The following is a 21,972-nucleotide window of genomic DNA, read 5'->3' as shown; positions in this document are numbered from 1 at the left end:
AAACTTTGTCTCGCTAAAAAAAAAAAAAAAGACAAAAGGTGCTGGAAGAGACAAAGGCAAGGGCTTTTGTATTCCTTCTACACTGAAATGGACGTGCTAGTTCTGCTCGGTGTGCGGTCTAGCAATCTCTGATGATCCTGATAGCTCGCTTGCTATTTTTGGAATCCTGTCAGTCTCCACTGCAATTTCCATAAATTGTTTTCTTTCTGACTACATTGGATTAATTCCACTCTGATTTTCATGTCCTAGATTCTGGAGTCAGAACAGCATTGAACATAAGTCTCTCAATTTTCTCTAGTTTGAGGGGAAACGCAAGGATTGCGGGGCACATCTTGTTAGGAGAAACATAAAATCGGTCATTTCCAAACTGATTTGTCTTTTGACAAGACTAAGGACAAGTTCCATTATCTAGAAAGCAAATGCAAATCTACACAAGCTGTAACTGCTTCAAGAAAAATTGGATTTGATTGTACAGAGGGTACAGCCCCACAGTGGCAGTGCTGTCACCAGCTGTTCTTCAGATACCTGTCCTGACTGTTGTGCCTGCTATTCCTGTCCCATTACGAAACGCTGCATCAATACTGTAGCTTTGTCCAGACTCTCTTTCTCACTGGACAGATTTAAATAATTTTCTATCCAATTCTATTGAACACTATTAAAGATATGAAATAATCACAAAAGAGAAACTTGTAACCTCTCCGCTAATCTTTGTTGGAGGTCCAGAATAAACTCCTTAATAGTGAATCAGATATTGGTTAATTTTGTTTTCCGTGGGTTTTCAATGTCTGTTAATTTATTTGCCCAGTGATCACTGAAAAGCGTGGTACTTTTCCTTTTTTGATTATTCCAAGGATATTTGTATAATGAATTCTTATCCCCACTTAGGGAATGTAGCCTAAATCCCTTAAGGTAATAGAGGAATTGAGCTAAAAGCCATGGGGCCAGAATTTAAAAAAATTCCTCATGCCCTCTCTTCTCTGACAGGTGCCATTATGCAAGTTACTTCCTCTTCTTCTGTATCAGTTTTCTCATCAGTATACGTAGGGCTAGAGGATGGTCCCTACAAAACCTGCATTGACGCCCCTGGAGAATGATTATCGCTGTGCACCACAACTTGAGAGATAAGCCTTATTCTCAGCATGCCATTGTATGTCCTTGTCCTCCTGGGGCCAGAACTCTATCTGCTATGTGGGTGAAGACAAGACAGCAGATATAAAACACACCGTGCAAAATAAACGCTCATCACAAAGCTAACTCGCTTCTTGTATTACTCTTTCCATATAGAGCAAACTGACCGACTTAGAAACCCTGGCTTTGCTGATAGCAGCTCTGAGCCACGATTTGGATCACAGGGGAGTGAACAACTCTTACATACAAAGGTAAGTACGTCTGAGAGAAGTTAAACAAAAACAAATGAATATCAAAATCACAGAGCTAAATTAAGTACAACCTAATAGATTTGACGATGTGGAAAGGAGAAGGTTTTTACAAAGCACTAAGTGCGAGAACAGCCAGAAACATTCAAAAGTCCAAAGCAAAGATGCACCACCTCAGTTCTTGACTAACTACGAGGGCAGATGGAGTGAACTCTTTGTAGACTCTGCAGGGGCAGCGTCTTCCTGCTCCTGTTCCAGATGTCCCAGTGACAGCACAAGGTCCCAGCTTCTCAGGGACAGCGTGGAGGAAACGTGCAGCTCTTCAGATGGCTCCCTGCCCCGCCAGCTCTTCCCTGCCTAGTCTGGGCCAGCGCAGAGCTGAGATCTGCAGCCAGCTCATACAAAGGGCTGGCTCTACCATTTTTGACTCTGATTGTTTTACTCGGGATTTAGCCATGTTATTCCAGTATTCTAAGTTGATTTGGATAAGATACATATTTAAAATTACATTCAAAATGGAAGACTGTTTTGCATTGATTCTAGGTTATCCCTATTCTTCAATCAGTTCTGGAATTACAGAAAAACCTTTACGACACAAAACGTCAAAATATGTTTTAAAACCTTGAAACAAAGTATTTTTACTAAACAAAATATTTCGTTTTGAAGTTACCAAAATGAAGCATCTGAACTCTTCTAAAATCTTCTCCATATTTTAATTTTTAACTAAAAACACTTGGTTTTTTAGACTTTACTAATAGTTCCAGGTCTGCCCAAAATGTGTTTTTCAATGAATTTAGTATTCCCTTCAAATAACAGTATATGATTCTTTGATTAAATAAATAGCTTGACTTAAAACATGGCATAATGTGATTACTGTGAGACGGCAACGTGTCCTGATCTGACCAGAGATGGGGAAAAGATACCCAGAAACGTATACTTGTATCTTTTTATGGCAGAGCTGGAGAGTAGTTTTGCTTTCCTTTGGAAGAAGTGGTCTGCTCTTCTCACTGTGTGTAAAGTAAGATACTAGGGGAGGAAAAGTTTGTTTGAGGCAGAGAATACTGAAAAGAAGAAAATAAGTAAGCTGAGGCAGAATACATGTTCAGAATAACACTAAGACTGATCTGTAAGGAAAAAAAAAAAACAAACCAAACCGAAAAACAACCCCAAACCCCCGCAAAATTGAAAGAGTAACCTTTTCCTAAGTTCCCTAATAGGGGATTCCAGCAGTAACTGTAGCCTTGCAGTGATTGGAACCAGCTAGCTATTTTTTGCTTTATTTATTTAAAAATAAATTTCCTGGAAGACATCTGGAGATGCGTCATCTCCTCTCAAAAATGTCCTGGGAAAGTGTCATAGACAGCAAAATCTAACATTCGCACATGCTGTAAAGCAGAGATGATTACAGCTAAGTAATTCTTTTTCAATAGAAAGTTCCACAAATTTTGTTTTTAAATCCCTTATTTAAATCTCAATGAAAAGTTATTTTTTCCAGGAACAGATTCCTTTTGGTTTTTTCCTTGAAAGCAGGGAGAGTAGACAATTAGTATATGATTCTTTTCTCAAGCAACAGGGTTTCAAAATTGAAAATGTTTCTGGGAGCAGAAATCACAGGAAATGTTTACTGTTCAGAGGTCTTTTGGTAGATATGCAGGGGTTTTATTTTCTTTTTCTTCCAAACCCACGTGTAAGGTAGGCAAGCACAGAGCATGCAAAGTGCATAACCAAACCACTGTGTCCGGAAAGCAACGGTGTCCTTTGCCCCGGCGCGGTGGTTTAACAGAAATGCTGTGTACTACAGAAGTAGGACCTGAGTTTATTGCCAGCACTTCTGCCTTCCCAGACAGCCAGGGTCTGTAACCGCTGAGCGAGCTCCAGTTTGGTGCAGTACTTGGGAAGATAACCGAAGATATTTCTCACGTATTTCTCTCTTCAGTCAGGATGAGCTTTAGGGGACACAGTATGCATCCCATTTAACTCAATGGGAATTTCACCCAGCATGCGTTGGCACCATCCTACAATTTGCTTCCTTCCAGAAACGCACAGGCATATTTGCTCCATACTCCTTTGCAGTGGTCTCAGAGGAGGTGCTGGGCAGCCAGCCCATAATCCTCAGGGGCTTGCATCCTTTAATCTGCCTTTCCGCGTTTTTGTTTGTCTTTCCATCTTTCTCTCCGCATTTTTGTGCTTAAATCCCCGGAGTCTCCTCTTATGACTTTTACTGGAGCGTTTGTGTGCGCTCACTTACATAGGGACCCAATCCTACAACAACTAATTCATGCGAATGGTCCTTAACCATAGAAAAAGTCCCCTGGAACTATACGCTAAAAAAGAATTTCTTACATGATTAAACATTTGTAGGTCAGATTATAATTACAGTGATAGATTCAGGATCAACAGCAAAACAGACTTCCAAAAGAATCCCAACTGAGTTGAAGAGATGACATAAGCAACGTAGGACGAGGGGTTGAAAATGAAAATAGAGTAGCAAAAGCTAAGAACTGTATTATGCAATGAGGAACACGGGGAAACCAGAAATCCTCAGAGAGGATGACTTTCCGTATTTTGTCTAAAGCTACTCAAACAATAAATTCTATTTTCTAGATTAAGATAGCTTTAAATTCTGCATCCGCATAGTTGGTTTCATGTTGGTTTTTACTGCCTGTAGTACCACCGATATCTTGTTTCCCTTTTGGATTTTACCATGGGCAGTGGGTAGGTAACACTACCGCTGTAGTTTTGGTCATGAAGAGAGTGGTAATGAATTGAAGTACCAATACACTGGGAACACTGGGAAATTCCTTGATCAACCTTTTGGGCCCTGCACCACAGTCCACTGAGGTCACAGGAATTTGTCCATTGGTATCAGCGGGCTTGCGATTAGGTCTGCGTTATTACTTACAAGCTTAGTACTTGAGCTGACTAAATATGTCTGGCAGGTGTTTAAAATGTTACAAAACCCCAAACTATCAATTAAATTTCGCTTGTGAATGAACTCTTCCTGTTGCCTTTCCTTTTCATGCAAGAACTTTCAGTCTTTATAAAACCCTGGATTACGTTCTCACTGCTTGTGTGCAGCTGATCTCTACAGGTAACAGAAGGCAGAAAACTAAGAGTTGTCAGCGCTCTGACAAAGTAACAGCATTGTCTTTTTTCTCCGTACTCCCCCCATTGCATCCTTCCAACTGTATTCATTTTGTTTGGCCAGTTACACAGAAGGGGGAAGGGAACTGGTTAAGAACAACCACGGGTGGGTGGGGGTAAACTGACGATGAGAAGAGGACATTAAAAGGGAAGTTATTTTTGTGTTAGTAACGTTTAATTTGCTTTCTCCATCTGATGGGTCTTTTTACTCCTCAGAAGTGAACATCCACTGGCTCAACTGTATTGTCACTCAATCATGGAGCACCATCATTTTGATCAATGCCTTATGATCCTGAATAGTCCAGTGAGTGCCATATTTTCGTGTATGCTGAAGGAAACTATTCCCTATTTTACTTTTTATTTTTAGCTTTTGGATAGATTCCCACCCTTATACATTCCTAAGTGATCTTTATTCCTTTTTGGGTAAAGAAAGCAAATGCATCAGTTTTGAAATCACAGTTCCATTGCTGAATGCCACCAAAACTTTCCAAGTGTTGCCTGATAAGGGAAGCCTTGCTAATACCCTTTTGAGTACCTGCTTCCTTGGACCAAAGGAAACAAAAAGCTTCGTTGCCATTTTCATGACCTCTTATGAACCACCAAACAAACCCAAGTCCTTGCTCTCATTTTAAAAAACATTCGGGCCCTCCACGTACCCAAAGCAGTCCTGATGAGACCAAACCAAACACTGCTGATGTTGACATTCCAAAGCGAAGCCAAACCTAAGTTAAGTAAATATGCAAATAAAACTACATTCTTCTTGTTTGATATTATTAACTGATTCTAAGACCAGTTATTCAGCATGCACAATCATTTCAAAGCAGTATATTTTCACTGCTTATTTCATACCACAGGTATGGTACTTCTGGCATCCTTTGTATTGTAATGATTCTTTCCTATTCAGACAGGAAAATATGGAAAAAAGTGGAGGCAAGTTGCCATTTCACCAGCTCCATAGTGCTTTGGTTAACAGTGGGCTGCTGATCTTATATTTCTATGTAATAGCTTGTTATTTATGTTGCTTCAAAAAAGGAAAATATTTTATGTGAGGTGTACAGGCAGGTACTGGAATCTATTATAGTTCCTCTGCCTCAGGGAGAGGGGGAAGAGGAAGGAGAAATGCTATAATGCAGCGAGTGGCAAAATTAATTTTGATTAATGAAATGGACTTAAAGGCTTTGCTGTTGTTCCGCTTTCAGTTTCATTTTGTAATAGTTGATTATGATGCTGTTGCTGTGCGGCTTTCTGCCATTACTCAAGACGACTGGAATTTTTATTTTTAAATTGGGGAATCTGCAAAGGGAAGCAGGGCAAAAGGATGACATCAGATCTCAGCAAGCAACTCATAACGATTTAGTATCTAAGGGACATTTTGGCAAACTGGTGTGGTGGTGCCCGTTTTCCCGATAACACTGGTTTTGTTTTTTTGTAAAGGGAAACCAGATTCTCAGCAGCCTTTCCATCGAAGAATACAAGGCCACGCTGAAAATGATAAAACAAGCCATTCTTGCCACAGACCTAGCGCTATACATAAAGTAAGTCAGAGGCGAGTTTGGCTGGATGGTCATTGCTGGATGTTTGGATTGTGTCAGTATGCTACAGAATCTTTTGGTTTAACTTCTTTTAAAGGAGGAGAGGAGAATTTTTTGAACTTATAAGGAAGAAGCAATTTAATTGGGAAGATCCAACACAGAAGGAGCTATTTCTGTAAGTAAAAACAGAATGATTAAGAAGTCAGTTAATATTACGATGTACCCAATTTTCCATGCCACGTTGCTGCCAACTTCATTAAAACCCGCAGATCTGTGTGCTCTGGGGCTGTACAGACTGGCACTGGCGCATAGGTCACTGAATGACTCCCTGGGTCTGAACTACTAAGTCTGCAACCTGTGTGATAAACTTCGTTAAGTAGCACACGGAGTTACATGCGCATTTCTGCTCTGCCTAAAGATTGTAGGGTTCCCGTCTAGGTAGCATATCCTTTTGCTGTTGATGCTTTATACTCAAATATTGAATTGCTGAAACCAGTAAGTAACTAAAGATTCAGGACAGTCAGTTTGATTTGACGCTGATTCCTTACTGGCAGTGAAGAAAAAAGAAGATTAAGAATCAAGACGCGTATTGTAACGCACAGCTACAGAAAAGCAAGCTTACACAGGCTGTCTCAGAAAGGAAGGATGCCATATTTCAAATTCAGTGCCTTTAAAAAATAATCTAATTTAGTCGTGTTCTACGTCTATTCCTATTTCAGTCTTAGCCATCATACTGTGAATAAAGATGGCAGTCACTGCTAATATCATAAATAATTAAATCTGTTGTCTGTCCAGTAGCAAACGGAATGAAACAGTTCATTTGATGAGGCAGTCCAGATTTGCTCATTTCTGTGTGCTCATTTCACACAGGTGAAAGTCTACCACTTCATCAAGCCTTGGAGACCTTTATGACTTGACTTTAATTTCACCTGTTTTTCTGATCTTGATGTTCCTTGAAACGTTATATTCTATTTTACTAATCAGTTGACTTGATTGCTGCATACATCTTGCAATACAGCAATTCGTAGATTTCTTTCTGTTTTTTCCACAGAGCAATGCTGATGACTGCTTGCGATTTATCAGCCATAAGCAAACCATGGCCAGTTCAGCAACGGGTATACGCTTAATTTTAAGATTTGCTAAATACAAACTCCACGTAACAGCTTCTGCTTCCTCCATCGAGTCCTTATTGCAAAGGCAGTGGTGGAACGCAGAGCCTTAGGGTGCAGTTTTCAAGGTGCTGTATGTGGGTTGAAGACTTTCTTGAGTCTTTGTAGCAGTATCTCTGCATTTAGCTGTGTCACCATGTTAGCAGTAATCTGAAGGTAAATCAGGAATCTTGGTTCTTTCCAACATTTCTGTGTCACTACAAGCTAGTCAATTGATACAACACACTTTTTCTGTGTGTTGATCACTCCAACTGTTATCAGTGGTGACATGCCTATGTGCCATTTTATTCTTTGCTTTGTCAGAATAAATATCAGCACACACAGCTGTTTTGTTTGCGCACAGATGTGCTCAAGAAGAATTCTAAAAGCTATCTGTTAAGCTGGAGAGTCTCATTATGGGGGGTCCCAACTTGGTAAGTCCTAAGGAGAGATAGGAAACACAGGAAACAGTTTGGCTTGTAGGCAGCAAGCAAACTTTGAGAGCTCTCAATGTGTGAAATCTCTTACAGATTGCTGAGCTTGTAGCTACTGAGTTCTTTGATCAAGGAGATAAAGAGCGGAAGGAACTCAACATAGAACCAACAGTAAGTGGCAGAATCGCATTTTTCAAAATGGCTTCTACCAACAGCACTTCACATTCCTTTCCAAAGCCACAGTTTCTCCCAGTGACCAGAATATAGAACCAACTCCTTCCCTGTCTTCCTAGTAGTCGGTTTTGTTCTGCGGTTCCCAAACGCCGACAGTGTGTCATTATTTCTGAGCCAGAAGAACCAACAGCGTTATTTCTCTAAATCAGTATTACTAAATTTTCTAAGAAATACATTCCGAAATTGGTACCTATTTGCAACCTACCCACAAGCAGTGAGCTTGTCTATTCATTTAGCTATTTGGGCTCTGTCAGTCCAGAGACAATCTCCTAAAGCAAGTCATGGAGTCAAATTATCTGCATTGTAACACGCGTACTGATAACCTGCTGTGCTTTTTAAGGTGCTGCTTTTTAATTCCAGCCTGTCTTTTTGGTTTTTTCGTTCTTTTTTTTATTTAATGCATTTAAACACAGGGCTTGTTTACTTCTTACCTGCAGGATCTAATGAACAGAGAGAAGAAAAATAAAATCCCCAGCATGCAGGTTGGATTCATAGATGCTGTGTGCTTGCAGCTGTATGAGGTATGGTGCCTAAGAAAGAACTGCAAATATCTAAAACAAGAACTGCTCGCTGTAGCCTCTAAAAGATGCAGATTTAAAATGAGAATAATAATAAAATAAAAAACTAGTCCCTTAGTTACAAAAGATGGTTTCGGTTATATATTATATATGGTTCACTATTCAGTTGAAGAAATTATTATTTTCGTATTTATCATTAATGGTATGCTGGTTTAAAACCTAGTGGTAATTGCTGTGTTCTATGTACTTGGTGTTAGATCCTTGGGTTACATCCCAGATTCCAGCAGCTCCAGTGAACTGCTACGATCACCAGGGAAAGTCACAAAAAAATAACGCTTTGCTATCTAGGAATAGAAGGCTGTCCATACAGTGTATTGATAAAAAGTGTTGTTTAAGAGTTTTAAAGAAATCAGAATTCTTCATGCAAAAAGTGATATGCTACATACAGGAAAATTACCCAAGTTTAGCATCTCCCATCCCATTTTCTTCTTTCTCTTTCATCACACACAACAGCAGCGTATGAGAGAATTCACCGAAATGTTTCTCATCCTGGTCACAAACTGTATAACCAGATACTTGCTCGGATACAGTGTGAAACAAAACATAATGATTTCTGTTTTTTTTTAAACCAGTAAAGCACTAGAGTGAAAGCCTGTTCGTTGGGAGTGTAGCAAGTATTTTATAGGAACTGAGGTGAGAAAAAGAAAGGTGAGGAATAGATAGCCTAACTCTTCAGAATATTCCAGTGGGAGGAACAAAGTGCTTCCTCAAATTTGTCCCTCACAGATTTTTCACAGTAAACTTTTCTAATAGGAATCCACATCCACCAGTTGGAAGGAAACAAGGACGGAGGAAGGAGAGGGAGGTACTAGCTGTTGCCCCTGAAACTCACATGTTTCTGTGTTGCAGAAACAGTTTGTCAGGAAAATAAGGCAGCCTTTGCTGGGAAACCTCAGAAAACTTGTCTCTAATAGGAGGTAGGCCATGGAAAGAGGGCTGAGTATCCATGGAAATGCACAGACTATACAAACAGAAAATTCTCTGAACAGAACACCTGAGCAAGTTTGAATGCCCACAGCTCCAGAGACTGAACTTTTATAGCTTTTTCTTGTTAGGGAAAGGCTTTACCTTTCCATTTATGAAAAGACCAGAAAATCTTCCATTATTTACTTTGAAATCTTCACTGCAGCTTACACCAACAATTACCAAGTGACACTAATCCAAACTGTACCCAGCTCCTGTGTAGCTCCCGCAAGGAAATGAGGTGCGTGAGTAATTTTTAGCTGCTGTGCCCCTGCTTTGTACCTGCAGCTTTGTTATGCCACAGTGAATACAAAGCCATTCCTGGTTAGCAGCCAGAAGCACCTACAAATGTTTGGAGTCTTCTCCCTTCTCTTTAACTGGGGAAGAAAGGAGGAGATGCTACATCCACAGGAGGGGGTCTAAACAGCACCTTTTTGTTCAGAACATGTTGCCTCTTACAGCTTTCAGTGTCTCACTCTTACCTGTCGTTTTGTCTCAAAGTCTGACCTGAACTGAACAGCACGTAGCAGGCTGACAGTGTCTGGGACTTTAGACAGAGTATGCCAGCATGTGTCCTAACTTGACAGATAATTGAGAGTGACTTACCTGCAGGGGCAGAGAGCACTAAAGAGGATGGGGAGCCTATAAGGAAGTGACAAAACCCGGAACAGTACTGGTAAATATGGTCTGAGCTGACCCAGTGTGTGTTTATTTTGACTGGAGTACAAGTAGGGGATATTACCTGCTTACACAGATTTTTGTTTTCTTCAATGAGTAATAAATGGTAAAACATATAAACAAGTTCAATGTTACTTTGAAAACAAACCAGCACACGGTTCACTCTCCAACGTTCTAATGCTATAAAAGCAAGCGATAAACAGGGTTGTAATGACAGCCTTTTCACTGCTTTCTTAGCTTTCATCCAGTCAGCAGGAATTTGACACACAATGAAAACAGACAAGAGTTTCCAATACAGCACTGCAAGTATGTGACTTACCACGTTATTCGGAGTAGGTCAGATCCCAATGAACTAAAGTTTTGTGGCTTGTGTTAGCTAGGTAACCACTGAAGTTCAACTGAATGATCTACAAGTCTTCCCCTTAAGTTCAGAAATCTGAAAAAATAAGATAAATGTATTTCAGTCTCTTAATTTTTAATTGAAAAAGTACCATTTAGCAGTTTTAAATGCTTTTTAGATATATTCAGGTAAATAAAACAGGAAAACTGAAGAGATATCGGCAGCCCCATTCTTCTTACAGTGGTGTAAATCAAGAATAATTCAATTAAGTCTACTGGAACTAGTGAAGCTGCCTATAAAGCCAAAAGGAATGATGAAGATTTATACAAGCTGATAATTCAGTAGGGTCCCTATCTAAATTTACAGGAGAATTTAGAACATGGCTACCTTATGTTATTTGAATGAGACCTGAATTCCGTATGAAATTCTGACTGATTTTATGTTTTGTATAGTGACCAGCAGAGGGGACGGGATTCTTCTCTGTGTACTTTGCAGTCGGTCAGAGTAGTTACAGAATCAGTGGGCTCAAACACGCTTTCCTTCTTGTCCTGCACCGTCTGAACCATTAAACTCCCACCTTACACTTCTGAATAGCGTGACTTCATTCCACAAGCCAAGAGAAGCCTTTTTGCAAGTAAAGGCTGACTGTCATAGTGTGAGGATACATCTTCATCACTTCCATCAAGAAAGAAAAACATCCCAAACTGCCAAACTGCTTACAAATTGTTCTTCTATTTATTTTTCAATGCTATATTTAAATATCAGAACCCAGTTTTCCTTCACTCTGCTATAGTAAAACAGCCACATCATGAAAAACGCTTGATTGACCTCAGTCACAGTTATTCCTAACAGTATCAAATGTAATTTATCTGTCACGTATTAACTGTCTTGAATTCCAATATTTCTGGAAGAACACCTCTGAATCAGTTGACACCCCACCACTGCATATGGTCACACTGACTATACCTGCTCTGTGTCTGATTACCATTCCAAGGTCCTCCTTACGTCCAACCTTGCTGTACATTCAAAGGAGCTGGCATGCAAACAAAGTCCAAGCAGAGCACTTTACTAGGAACACTGGACAGGTCACTGGTGCGTAATCCAGCACATTGTCTGAGGTTCCTTCTCCACCTTTGTATCAAGTGCCGTACGGACACTGCCGCTCAGTCTAATCAGCACGAGCGCCAGGTAATTGTGTTTGTGTTTGATGTGCAGCAGGAAGCCTTCCTCGAAGTCCAAAATACAAGTCCAATTTCAATTATAGACAGATCTCATATTTCAATCGTTCTGGCCTCTCTTGCGGTCATCTTTAAGAACGCTTATTTCGTTGTTAAATGTAATCTGTTTTACATGTTCTTAATTTATTTCAGGCCCTAACGCATGTGTCAGAGGCCTGCTACCCTTTACTGGATGGCTGTAGAAAAAATAGGCAGAAATGGCAGTCCTTAGCTGAACAACAGGAGAAGAATCTGATTAATGGAGAAAGCAATCAAGCCAAACGGAACTGAGATGCTGATTTAACAACCGCAAGCTTAAGTTCACATAGAAGACATAGTAATAGGGGAGTACTGCATTTTGCTAAACACTGTATGAATTTGGCTTATGTTTTGCCACTGCTGTATTGTTTTTCCACATTTCAACATATAGCATGACCATGTGTATGCCAAGGTTATATAAAGATAGTATGTTTCTTTTATTACATCTGACTGAGGTGGAAAAAGATCTGCAAGGGTAGTTTTTGCCACTCTATTCCACAAGAAGGTACGAGTGCAGTTACTCGACTGTCCCCGAGAGCCTATTACTTTATAGATGTATATAGTTGTTTAGCGATCATGTTGTGGCCAGTATCTTAAAGACTACTGCATTTCGCACCTTTGTTCCTCTTCCAGTCTTGCTGTGTTTGTTATGTTATAAAAATAATGAGCGGTCTTGCTTGTTCTCTTCCCAGAGGTTCGGAGGAAAGATTGGGACTAACTCTGGGGAGCCTAATCCAGCATATACTATGCTAACCTCATTCAGGAGACAGAACTGGGCTTTGAAGTGAAAAAGCCCCACAATCTGTGCACCCAGTAGTTGTTTTAATATTAGAGGAACGTCTTAGCAGATGTCTTACGTTTGGAGAAATTTTTAAAAACCCTGTGAAGTACCAGACAATGGGGGTCTTATGAGTTTTGTGGTAGAAGTCTCATAATTATCCATGAGTAATGGAAACTGCTTTAAGATTGATGAAAAGTCACAACATAACTGACAGGCTGCCATGGAAGAATGACTCCCATAGAAAGATGCACAAAGCACATAGAGAAATGTAAACTAAACAGGATTATTTTTATATGCTGGTTTTAACTTCATTTGGCAGTTGAATTTAACATCATCACAACCAACAGACTGAATCACGGGCAGGAAGAGTAGAGGAGAATGTGACTGCAAGAGCAAGAGATGAAAATCTGAGTCAGAACGATGCAGGAATGGCACGCTTCTGGTGACTATCAATCACTGATTCGTTAGGCCAGTGCTATTATGAAATGGCTATGACCACTTTGAAGAGAGTTTTATGTTAACATCTTTTAAAAATAATTTTTAGCATTAGTTACTGTTAACAATGACTAATCACAATGTCTTAAAAGAATAGGAAAAAAGAATACTGAAAGCAAGAATAGCCGAGAATGCTACAGGGATTTGCCATTTGTATATGAGGCATTAACGTTCAGAAAAGTACGAAATGAAATAACTTGCACTAGTAAAAAAAGCAACATTGGTATTTTATTTAAATGAAGATGACTCATAAAAATTGTTTTAAATGGGGAACTTATTCAAGAAAAAATACCCATTAGATAAACCCCAAAAGAGTAATAAAAAGAGAGTACTACTCTTTGGGTAGGCAGGATTAGGAGATCAGTGTCAGCAACCTAAGATTGGTCAGCAGCAGGTGTAACTTTGGCTGCACAGAGACACAGAAAACGTTGGGTTTTTTTTAATCTGTAGTAATGATTTTTCAGTTAAAATCAGCAATATTATTAGGCAAAAGTAATACATTTGGGATTGTACTTTCAAGTGTGGGAATTTATTTCTATCACAGTAATCCAGAAAATTCTAGTTGGAAACTGCAATAAATTCTTCTTCCCAGGAGACTATCAATCCCTCCTTGTAAAAGCTGGTGAGAGAGACAGTGAAAACAACCTCTTTTTATCAGTCTCTGCATTTAGATAAGCTATACCAGCAGCTAACAAAAGATGAAGCAAATGTTTCAAAACATCTGACGATACTAAGTTTCATAGTTGATTGGTTTTAAAATGTAGAATAAGGTATTCTGATAGTCTGCAGCATTTCTGCTAACCTAAATTATTTTTCACTAATTAAATCCTCTCTCAAACTTCTCTAATGACTACCAATAATATATTACTGCAGCTGAATTTGAAAACATTTTTCTGCAAAAGTATTTACCCGGGTTTTTTTTTCCCAGATTTTCAAAAGAAGTATGGAATTCAACAATAATTAAGAATTCCAGGGCTACTGTTATGCAGTGCTCCACATGTGTATTTATATGCATACACAGTACAATATACGTACGTAGTATGTTGTAGCTATGCAGAAAAATTACAGCAGCCTGCTCAGCCAACACCTCCTTCCCCCCCAAAAAAAGTTTTTAGGTATTTTTTGATAAATAGGAAACTTTGCTTGAAGATTTGCGTAGCCCTTGTATATTCTTTTCCTTGAATGCTTGAGATATGGAAATATAATTATTACACTAACTGATGAGATACATATTTAATATAAATATGAATAAAGTATATGTATATAAAGGTGTATTCTTGCTAGTATGGTTGAGACTAGTAATTCAAGGCGACAAAACAGCAAATCAACTATGATGATATTACAGTGTGTAATGACATATCATTTACGTAAGATCCCAGTATTTCTTTGCTATATTGTGTGCTCAGCAAAGCTTTACTATGACATAAATTTGTAACTACTACAAAGGAGTGCTGGATTCATACCTTGACAAAAAAAATGGACGTGATATTGCATTTTTGCAAAGGTTGACTTAAAATGAACACAGTTATACAGTATGAGCATATATTTAATTACATATCCGTACACATTTATTGCACAGAATCTCTTCCACTGCAAAGATTGGAACACACATAGAAATACAGTTCCTAGTAAATAAACCATTTAAATGTCATAATACACCCGTATCTGTATATATTCTATAAAACCAAACCCTTAAGAACCTTAAAAGCGTAGATTACTGTACTTCATGAAATTTCAGAGTGATCAAATTGTTTATAAAGTAAGTGTTTTATTCTGCCTGAAGGCACAGTCAGAACGTGCTGGTTTTGTGTCATAGCTTTGTGTGAACTGTTAGCAGAAATTGCTCGTTCCTTTCATAGTGGTGATAAGTGACAATGTGAAAAAAAAGCCAGGCTATTTTCTGCCTGAAGTTTGTCACCTTCAGAATTCAACATTTTCAAAACCCAGTTAGTGGATTACAGCCAGGCAGCTGCCGTTAATTTCATCATGAGTTGTGTATCTAGTAATTTTAGTCTGGTCTCAAACATAGTATCCCCAGCTATTGTCTAGCTCAAGCAATCCGCGTGGATTATTCAAGAAACAAGCTGAAATGGAGTTTATCACTTTGTCAGTTGAGTCTTAAGTCCATTAAAGCATTGTGAAATTTGATATTTAAGTTTCTGGGTACAGAATTTGTCCCACTAATTTTTAATACTTGTCTCAATGAAGACATCTAAGTTAGTATCCTACTTGTTCTCAGACGTTGGCATATTTTCCTTTAAAGTCACTCCACAGCACAATTTAATGCTTAAAGTTCACTGTTCTTTCTGGGTTTGTTCCCCTTCTGAAAAAATTATTTGATGTATGTATTAACACATACAAAATGAATGAGTACCCTACCTCTTCTAATTAAAAATAAGAGTGAGGCTCTTAAGCTGTAGGTAGTACTTCTTTTCCAACAAGTTAATCCCATGTCCGGTATTAGCTGTAGAATTTCTAGGTTTTCTATTATCCCGGACAATAAAAGAAAGGAGGGGAAAATAATGTAATATTGATTTTGGAGATGGTACTGATTTTTAATTAGCGGTTTAAAGTTAAGAGCAGATTACTCTCATATCTTCACAAAATAAAAGTACAAGTGGACTGGTGATAAAAGTGAATAATCTATTCCATTGATGACCAGCTGATCTCTCTTCAGAAGAGAGGAGTGAAGCCTGATTTTATGCATCACCCTCTGACAATAGCATGCATGTAAAGATAAACTTTTGAACTCCAGCCCAATGCATTTTATCTGGCAGTGGCATGAACTGACCATCTGAACACCATCTAATTCATATATAAGATTTTTTCAAAATTACTCGGTAACTCATTTTCCAACCCATAGTACAGAAAGATTACAACGAGTCAGATCTAGCCCCTTAAAACTAGGGGATGTTACCCGAGGGATCTGGTTAGTGCCCCTTTCAGTTATGCATGAGAAGATGGAAAAAAATGCCTCACTCGTAATAAATTCATCATTTTAAGGGTTTTATAGACACTTAGTATTTCTTTAGTTTGGAGTCTTGTCTCTGTGATACTCATGTAGTTTGTTCTTCATGTCAAATCACATGCAGTTTACATTCCACGAGGTTTCCGCTTTATTTCACAGTTCCCTGCTCTACTTCTTCAGGGACTTGCACTAATTGGAAAGATAAGTTTGAACGTTGGAGCTTGAATAAAAAAAAAAAAAATGACTTTGGCCAGAGTATGATAAAAAATGAGGACTGGATTTTTTGGTTTGGACTTTCACAGGAATGAGAAACATCACAGAATCTGGGCTGGTAATTAGTGACACGTGCTAAATACAGGAAATTGTTACAGCAAGATATTTTGTCATTGCTAGATGAATGGAAATTGCATGGGAAAGTTTATTTTTTACATAAACAAGTTTGTTTCCATAGAGAAACTCGTATCTAAGTACCACTGTAAACGTGTATTTATGTGACAATGCTATATAATAGCTAGTTTCCACTAATTCTCACAGCACGAGCTTGTCATGCCAGGGCCTAAGGCATGCTCAAATGCCCACTTGAAGTCAATTATATGATTCCCATTTACCTCCGTGGGAGTTGGATTGAGTTGTATAGAAAGTGAAAGAATGGGTCAAATCCACCTTTTTACCTATAAAGAGGGACCAAACTCTAACCCTTGGTAACACCTGCCTCACCTTCTCTTTGCTGTATTCAGCTATTCCTGCTGATGCCCAAGGTACCTTACAGATGTAACTGAAGTTAGAATTTGAGCCCTCTACGTATTCACATGGCAGATACCTGCATGTGTCTTTGAAAGAATGTAGTGTGAAATGCACTGTAAATAGTTTTAATATACATTTCTATGATAGTTTAATAAAAACCTTAATCACAGTCACTAGCCACTGAGTTTGTCCATTTGTATTCCTTTACCTTTTAAAAATATTTGAACAAAGATATAGTTTCTGGGCACCGTATTTTTGTACTAGGTTCAGGGGGTTACTCTGTATATTATGTTTTGCCTTTAAGCAGTATTAAAGTGTTCTGAATGTTATGTGCTCTCACTTGCTTCTGTCCTATAACTTAGTAAAACTAGTTAGATTACTTAAGAGAATCATTAGTCCTACTTACTGTACAGCTGATAGAGAATATAGAGTCAGGTTATTTTCTATGGTCAGACTGCTCCTTATTACTTATTTCCTCATTCCTCTCTTTGTACTGTTTTCATGCTTTTTAAAATAAAAAGGACGATGTCAAATTTTACTGTTTGTTAATTAATATTATTAAGGTTGAATTTTCAACACCTCATTGTTCCCTGATTCAAATCATTGCCTCTGTTAATTTATATTTTATAATAGCTTCTCTAGGTCCTAGAAATCCTGAAGAGAAAAACTTCACTATTAATATCAAGATACTTGCAACATAAGTACTACTGAGATGAGCCAGTGGTAAAGTACTTCTCGTTTCAAAACCGCAAAAAATAATTCACTGCTACTAACCACTAGAGAGCACTGCAGCTACACTTACTAGGAGCTGTGAGAAACCAGTTTGTTTATTGGCTAACTAGAACCAGCAAATACAACTGTTATACAGATCCATCCTCCTCCTCTGCCCCCAGATATCAATTCCTGGGGGAGCATGTAAGAGAGACAGTAACAATCAACCCAGTGACTTCAAACAAAACGGTGAAAAAATTATTTTTGACAACAAAAGCCTCATCATATGCGAACTGCTGATCCTAGAGGTAATTCTAGACCAGTGGGCTTCTTGGCAATTTCTGTTCTTTGCCTATGAGGTTCTCCACAGCAACACTTCTGGCTTGACTTTTTTTAGCTCTAGGCAAAACCAAGAAGTATGTGCATCCTTGTCAAACAACAGTCTCATTCAAAAAGTTATGAAGGGACAGATTTAGCTCAGCACAAAACACAAGCACCGTTTGATTGAACCAACGGCAATTTACGAGTGCAACTGAACAACGGCCTATGTATATCTACATATATCAAGTAACCATTTGCTGTTGGGACTACAGTCTTTCCATCCCGCTCACCAACCTAGTCATGCTCCCGCTTAGTTGTTGCTGGCCTACTGAATGTTTGAATTCATTTCTGAGAAGCGGCGCAGTTTTCAACAGGACTACCGGAATACATTTCTTACCCAGCCCAGAAAAGAATATAACCTTGAACGAGGGCATTTTTATTGAAGAGGTGAAAGAGAATATTGCACTCGGTCTTTCACATCTTGCACAAATAGGATGACGTTTTAACAAACAGAAAAGACAATAGCGTCTTCCTCCAGCCGTATTTTTAGTAACAGCGGTGACCGCTATTGCTGACATGCATTTCACATTCCTGTGAAATGTCACCCTTTAAGATTTTTTGGAAATAATTCAAAGGTGTGAGTTTGTTATGGTAGTAAGCTTTAGGATCTAAATTTAGGGAATCTGACAACCATTGAGTTTTTCAGCCCTTCAGGGGAGAGTAGCATTTCTTAGCACGCACAGAACTTTAGAAATTCAATTTCAGTTGAAAAATACCACAAGTTATAAACAAAGTAAATTTTCACTTCAGTATTTACAATTCAGAATTTCTTGATATACCTGGATTCATGTTTTCCCCCCATTATTCCAGAGCTGATAGAGAATTTTATTTTATTTAACATGGAAATTTATTTTTACATTTCCTGAGAGATTGAATTGTTCTCCAAACAGCTGTATTATTTTCTGTTCTGTATCTGTACTATCAAGTAAAGATAAAATCCTCTTTCCTGCTGAAATACGAGGATAATCAATTCAGCCATAGCCTGCTACTGCCCACCAGTGGTTCGTCATGGCTGATAAATAGATCGTACTTTACACAGGTTACTTTCGCTTAACATCATCAAAGATCTTTAACAAAAACCGTGAGTAAAACCCGTGGTTAAATCATACCACTAGTTTACACGTGATACAATCACATACAGGCATTTCTTCAGAATCCTTTTTTGTAGTAGTTAGTCAAGTCACTGGCAATTTATTTTATCATATATACGTCTTTTTAGTGGAAAGGAAGTTAATTTTACTGATAAGTAGAGCGGTTAATTTGATCAAGGTCACATAGAAAGTCCATTTCTGAGATGGAAACAGAATCAGGATCCGGGTGTACATTCTGCTTTTACATCAGACATTAAGAAAATAATGTTTTGTCTTAAAGCCATCTTTTCCTTTTGGAGATACAAATATTTAAATATCTGAGCCATATAGGGTGCTCTCTTGTTATTATGCTGAGCTCAGAAGAACTCTGAAGCTCACTGTTTTACAGATGAGATTAGATTCAAGCCACTAATCCAGATAATCACAATAATCTTTGGTGGAGTTTGGAGCTATATCATTATCAAAAGCAAAAGTGTACGATCAGCAGATAGCTATGTTGAAATGAACTAAAAGTCCAGTTCAAATTTTGGAAAAACTGAAGAGACTGATGCAGACTTTCAATACCGTACATTGTTAGCTCACTGGACTTAACCCCACCCTTCGATCACATTTCATATTCTGAACAAAAAGAAACTACTTCCCTAAATTTGCCTGCTACTAAGTATTTGCCTGGAAAATACAGGAAAATATTATTAATATATACATTGAAATACCTTAGATAAGCCTGACACAAAGCCCTAGGGGACAACTGACATATCAGTCTCTATGTGACAAGTGACAAATGGCATTAATACTCAGAGATTCATACAACCTTTACTGGAAAAGCACACAATTTTTATTGGCAATTGTTCACTGTCACCCTCTTTTCATTGAAACTAGGCCTGATTCAACTGTTCTAGGTAATCCTAGGATTCATTTTACCATGCAGTAATGGATGAAGTAAACACCAGAGTTGTTACTGCTTCAAGAAAATCCTGCATTTTGCATCTAGATTTTTTTTAACCTGGAGCTTATTAGCTCGTGCCCTTCAGTTCTCTCCAATAATCAATTCTCAAAAACATCCAGCACTTTGTGGATCAGCACCATTACAAATAAATTAAAAAAGAGTGTCTACAGACGCTTAAAAGTAAAGTTTTATGATCCACAGCCACTACTAACTAATCAGACAAATGGATCTATACTCACTGGAAATTTCTAAGTAATCTTCAAATGTTGAATCTTCATGTTGAACAGCTTGCACATTAGCAGCATCCAGGAGATTCCCCTTGAACAAAAATAAACCCAGAAATTTAGCAAACAGGCAGCTGGAGTAGGAAAATCTAGCTCAAGTATGATCTAATCTGGCTGCAATACAACGTCCAATTGCAACATGTACTTTGAAATTATTCATCCAAGAGACGGCATTAGTTAGGCTCCATCGAGCTTATGGCTAAGCCACCCAAAGTTATGCTAAAGTTGGCTTTACTGGCACGGCATCATCTATTTACCATATCGATATGAATTTGAGTATTGTGGTTTAAATGGTTAGTAAACTTCACAATAAGGGATCCAGGGGCCCTTACGTGACATAAGTGCCCAACAATCTTTGCAATCCATCCCAAGTCACATAGAAGAATCATGCAATAGAAAACATACATAAACCCTGCCAAATCAGTTCACAACTACCTGACAGAAACCAGTTAATCTACATTGTTAAAACAGAGATTCATCTTTTTCATAATATATAATATTATAATATTTACTTAAGTATATTAGGTTTATGCTGGCACCAAGCCATTACCACTCCATGGCAAAGCCGAGTTCTACTGTCCTAGTTAATTTTAGGCAGAACAACTCGAAATCAAGCCACAAAACAATAAATAGGATAGATGAATATTACCCATTGCAAAAGCATTTTTGTCACCCTGATCTTTGGAACCTCATTGTTGATTACCATCATAATACAGGTTGGTATGATTATCACGGACTGGCATGATGAGATTGGCATGACCATATAAGTTAATAATTTGTCTCCATCCACCTCATTTAAAGATCAAACTTCAAAGTTAATAAGTTTGTCCACTTTCATTCAGTGTTTTGCAGCTGGCACCTTGAGGAAAGCCACGAAGCCAAGAATATACATCCTTAGCTTTTATGACTTTCACGCAACCAGCAATACTAAAACCCAAGTTTTTCAATGCACCATCTAAGCAAAAATTGCAGTTTTGAAAACCACACAAGGAAGAGGTAGACAGAAGAAGGGAAAAGGTGGTGGAATATTCCAACATTAAATACCTATAAAACCAATTTTAATTATAATTTTAAAAGGAAACTCAGCTTTTATAGGAACTCAAACTCTGAATAAAGTATACATCCTATGATTCTAGTATATGTAAGAAAACTGAAGTCAGGTTTTAGTGCATTAATAGTCCCAAGTAACTCATGTAAATTGTGAGAGACTAAAAAGGTGGGTGCTTGTTCTAGCAGTGACAGTCCATCAGACCTCAGAGAACAGTTCTTTATGCTGTCAGCACTGTACCAACGTAGAGACACCATGAAACTCGTAAATATTGACCACCTGTGGAGATTCTTACTTAACTGACAGATCTGTGGGACTGATCTGAACAGGATTCTAAGGATTCTTGCCCAGTAAAAAGAAACGTTAAGGAAGGGAAAAATGAGACAGAGATGGAGCAACAAGCTTCGATGTGAAATTCAGGACCCAGCTACTTGCTGCTCGACGGTGAAAAGGTTTGGAGTTGGCTGGTTAGCCTGACTTCTGAGGGAGACCAAAGAATCACAAGGGGGGAAAGGCAAGTTGTGAGACAGCTGACTGGAAAAGCACATCTGAGAGATCTTCCTCTTAGTTGAAGACTCACTCCAGAAGACTCTCCCCCTTTTTTAACGTTCAGAAAAACTGCTGAAGTAAGTTTGATGTAGAAATTCATAATTAACCTGCAGAATGTCAATACTCTGCGTTATTTTTTCAGAGGTTAAGAAAACAGACTGGATTCAAATGAGGAAAGTAATCAGTAACAGTTTTGTTTAAATATATAAACACAACTTCAGATACCTTAGCATTTCTTAAATGAAATGAATCAGCAGGTCCTTGGAGAGAATGCGGAACCCAGCTAAAAAG

At 38.3% G+C, this 21,972-nt stretch overlaps 1 protein-coding gene across 6 annotated transcripts in view; it reads left to right on the top strand.

The window, feature by feature from the left end:
- PDE5A (phosphodiesterase 5A) overlaps nucleotides 1-17,203 on the top strand; it is a 128,620-nt gene extending 111,417 nt beyond the window's left edge. For all 6 annotated transcript variants that reach the window (XM_054202116.1, XM_054202115.1, XM_054202114.1 and 3 more), the window contains 8 exons: nucleotides 1,285-1,379; nucleotides 4,737-4,824; nucleotides 5,955-6,055; nucleotides 6,150-6,227; nucleotides 7,104-7,167; nucleotides 7,731-7,805; nucleotides 8,306-8,389; nucleotides 11,798-17,203. In XM_054202116.1, the coding sequence (XP_054058091.1) occupies nucleotides 1,285-1,379; nucleotides 4,737-4,824; nucleotides 5,955-6,055; nucleotides 6,150-6,227; nucleotides 7,104-7,167; nucleotides 7,731-7,805; nucleotides 8,306-8,389; nucleotides 11,798-11,935 (723 nt within the window). In that variant the 3' untranslated portion in view covers nucleotides 11,936-17,203. The remainder of the gene's footprint in view (nucleotides 1-1,284; nucleotides 1,380-4,736; nucleotides 4,825-5,954; nucleotides 6,056-6,149; nucleotides 6,228-7,103; nucleotides 7,168-7,730; nucleotides 7,806-8,305; nucleotides 8,390-11,797) is intronic.
- The last annotated feature ends 4,769 nt before the right edge of the window (nucleotides 17,204-21,972 follow it).

Source organism: Rissa tridactyla, chromosome 5 (assembly GCF_028500815.1).
Source record: "Rissa tridactyla isolate bRisTri1 chromosome 5, bRisTri1.patW.cur.20221130, whole genome shotgun sequence".
Lineage (NCBI taxonomy): Eukaryota > Metazoa > Chordata > Aves > Charadriiformes > Laridae > Rissa > Rissa tridactyla.
The sequence above is the reverse complement of the archived record's forward strand: the minus strand, read 5'-3'. Positions and strand labels throughout refer to the sequence as shown.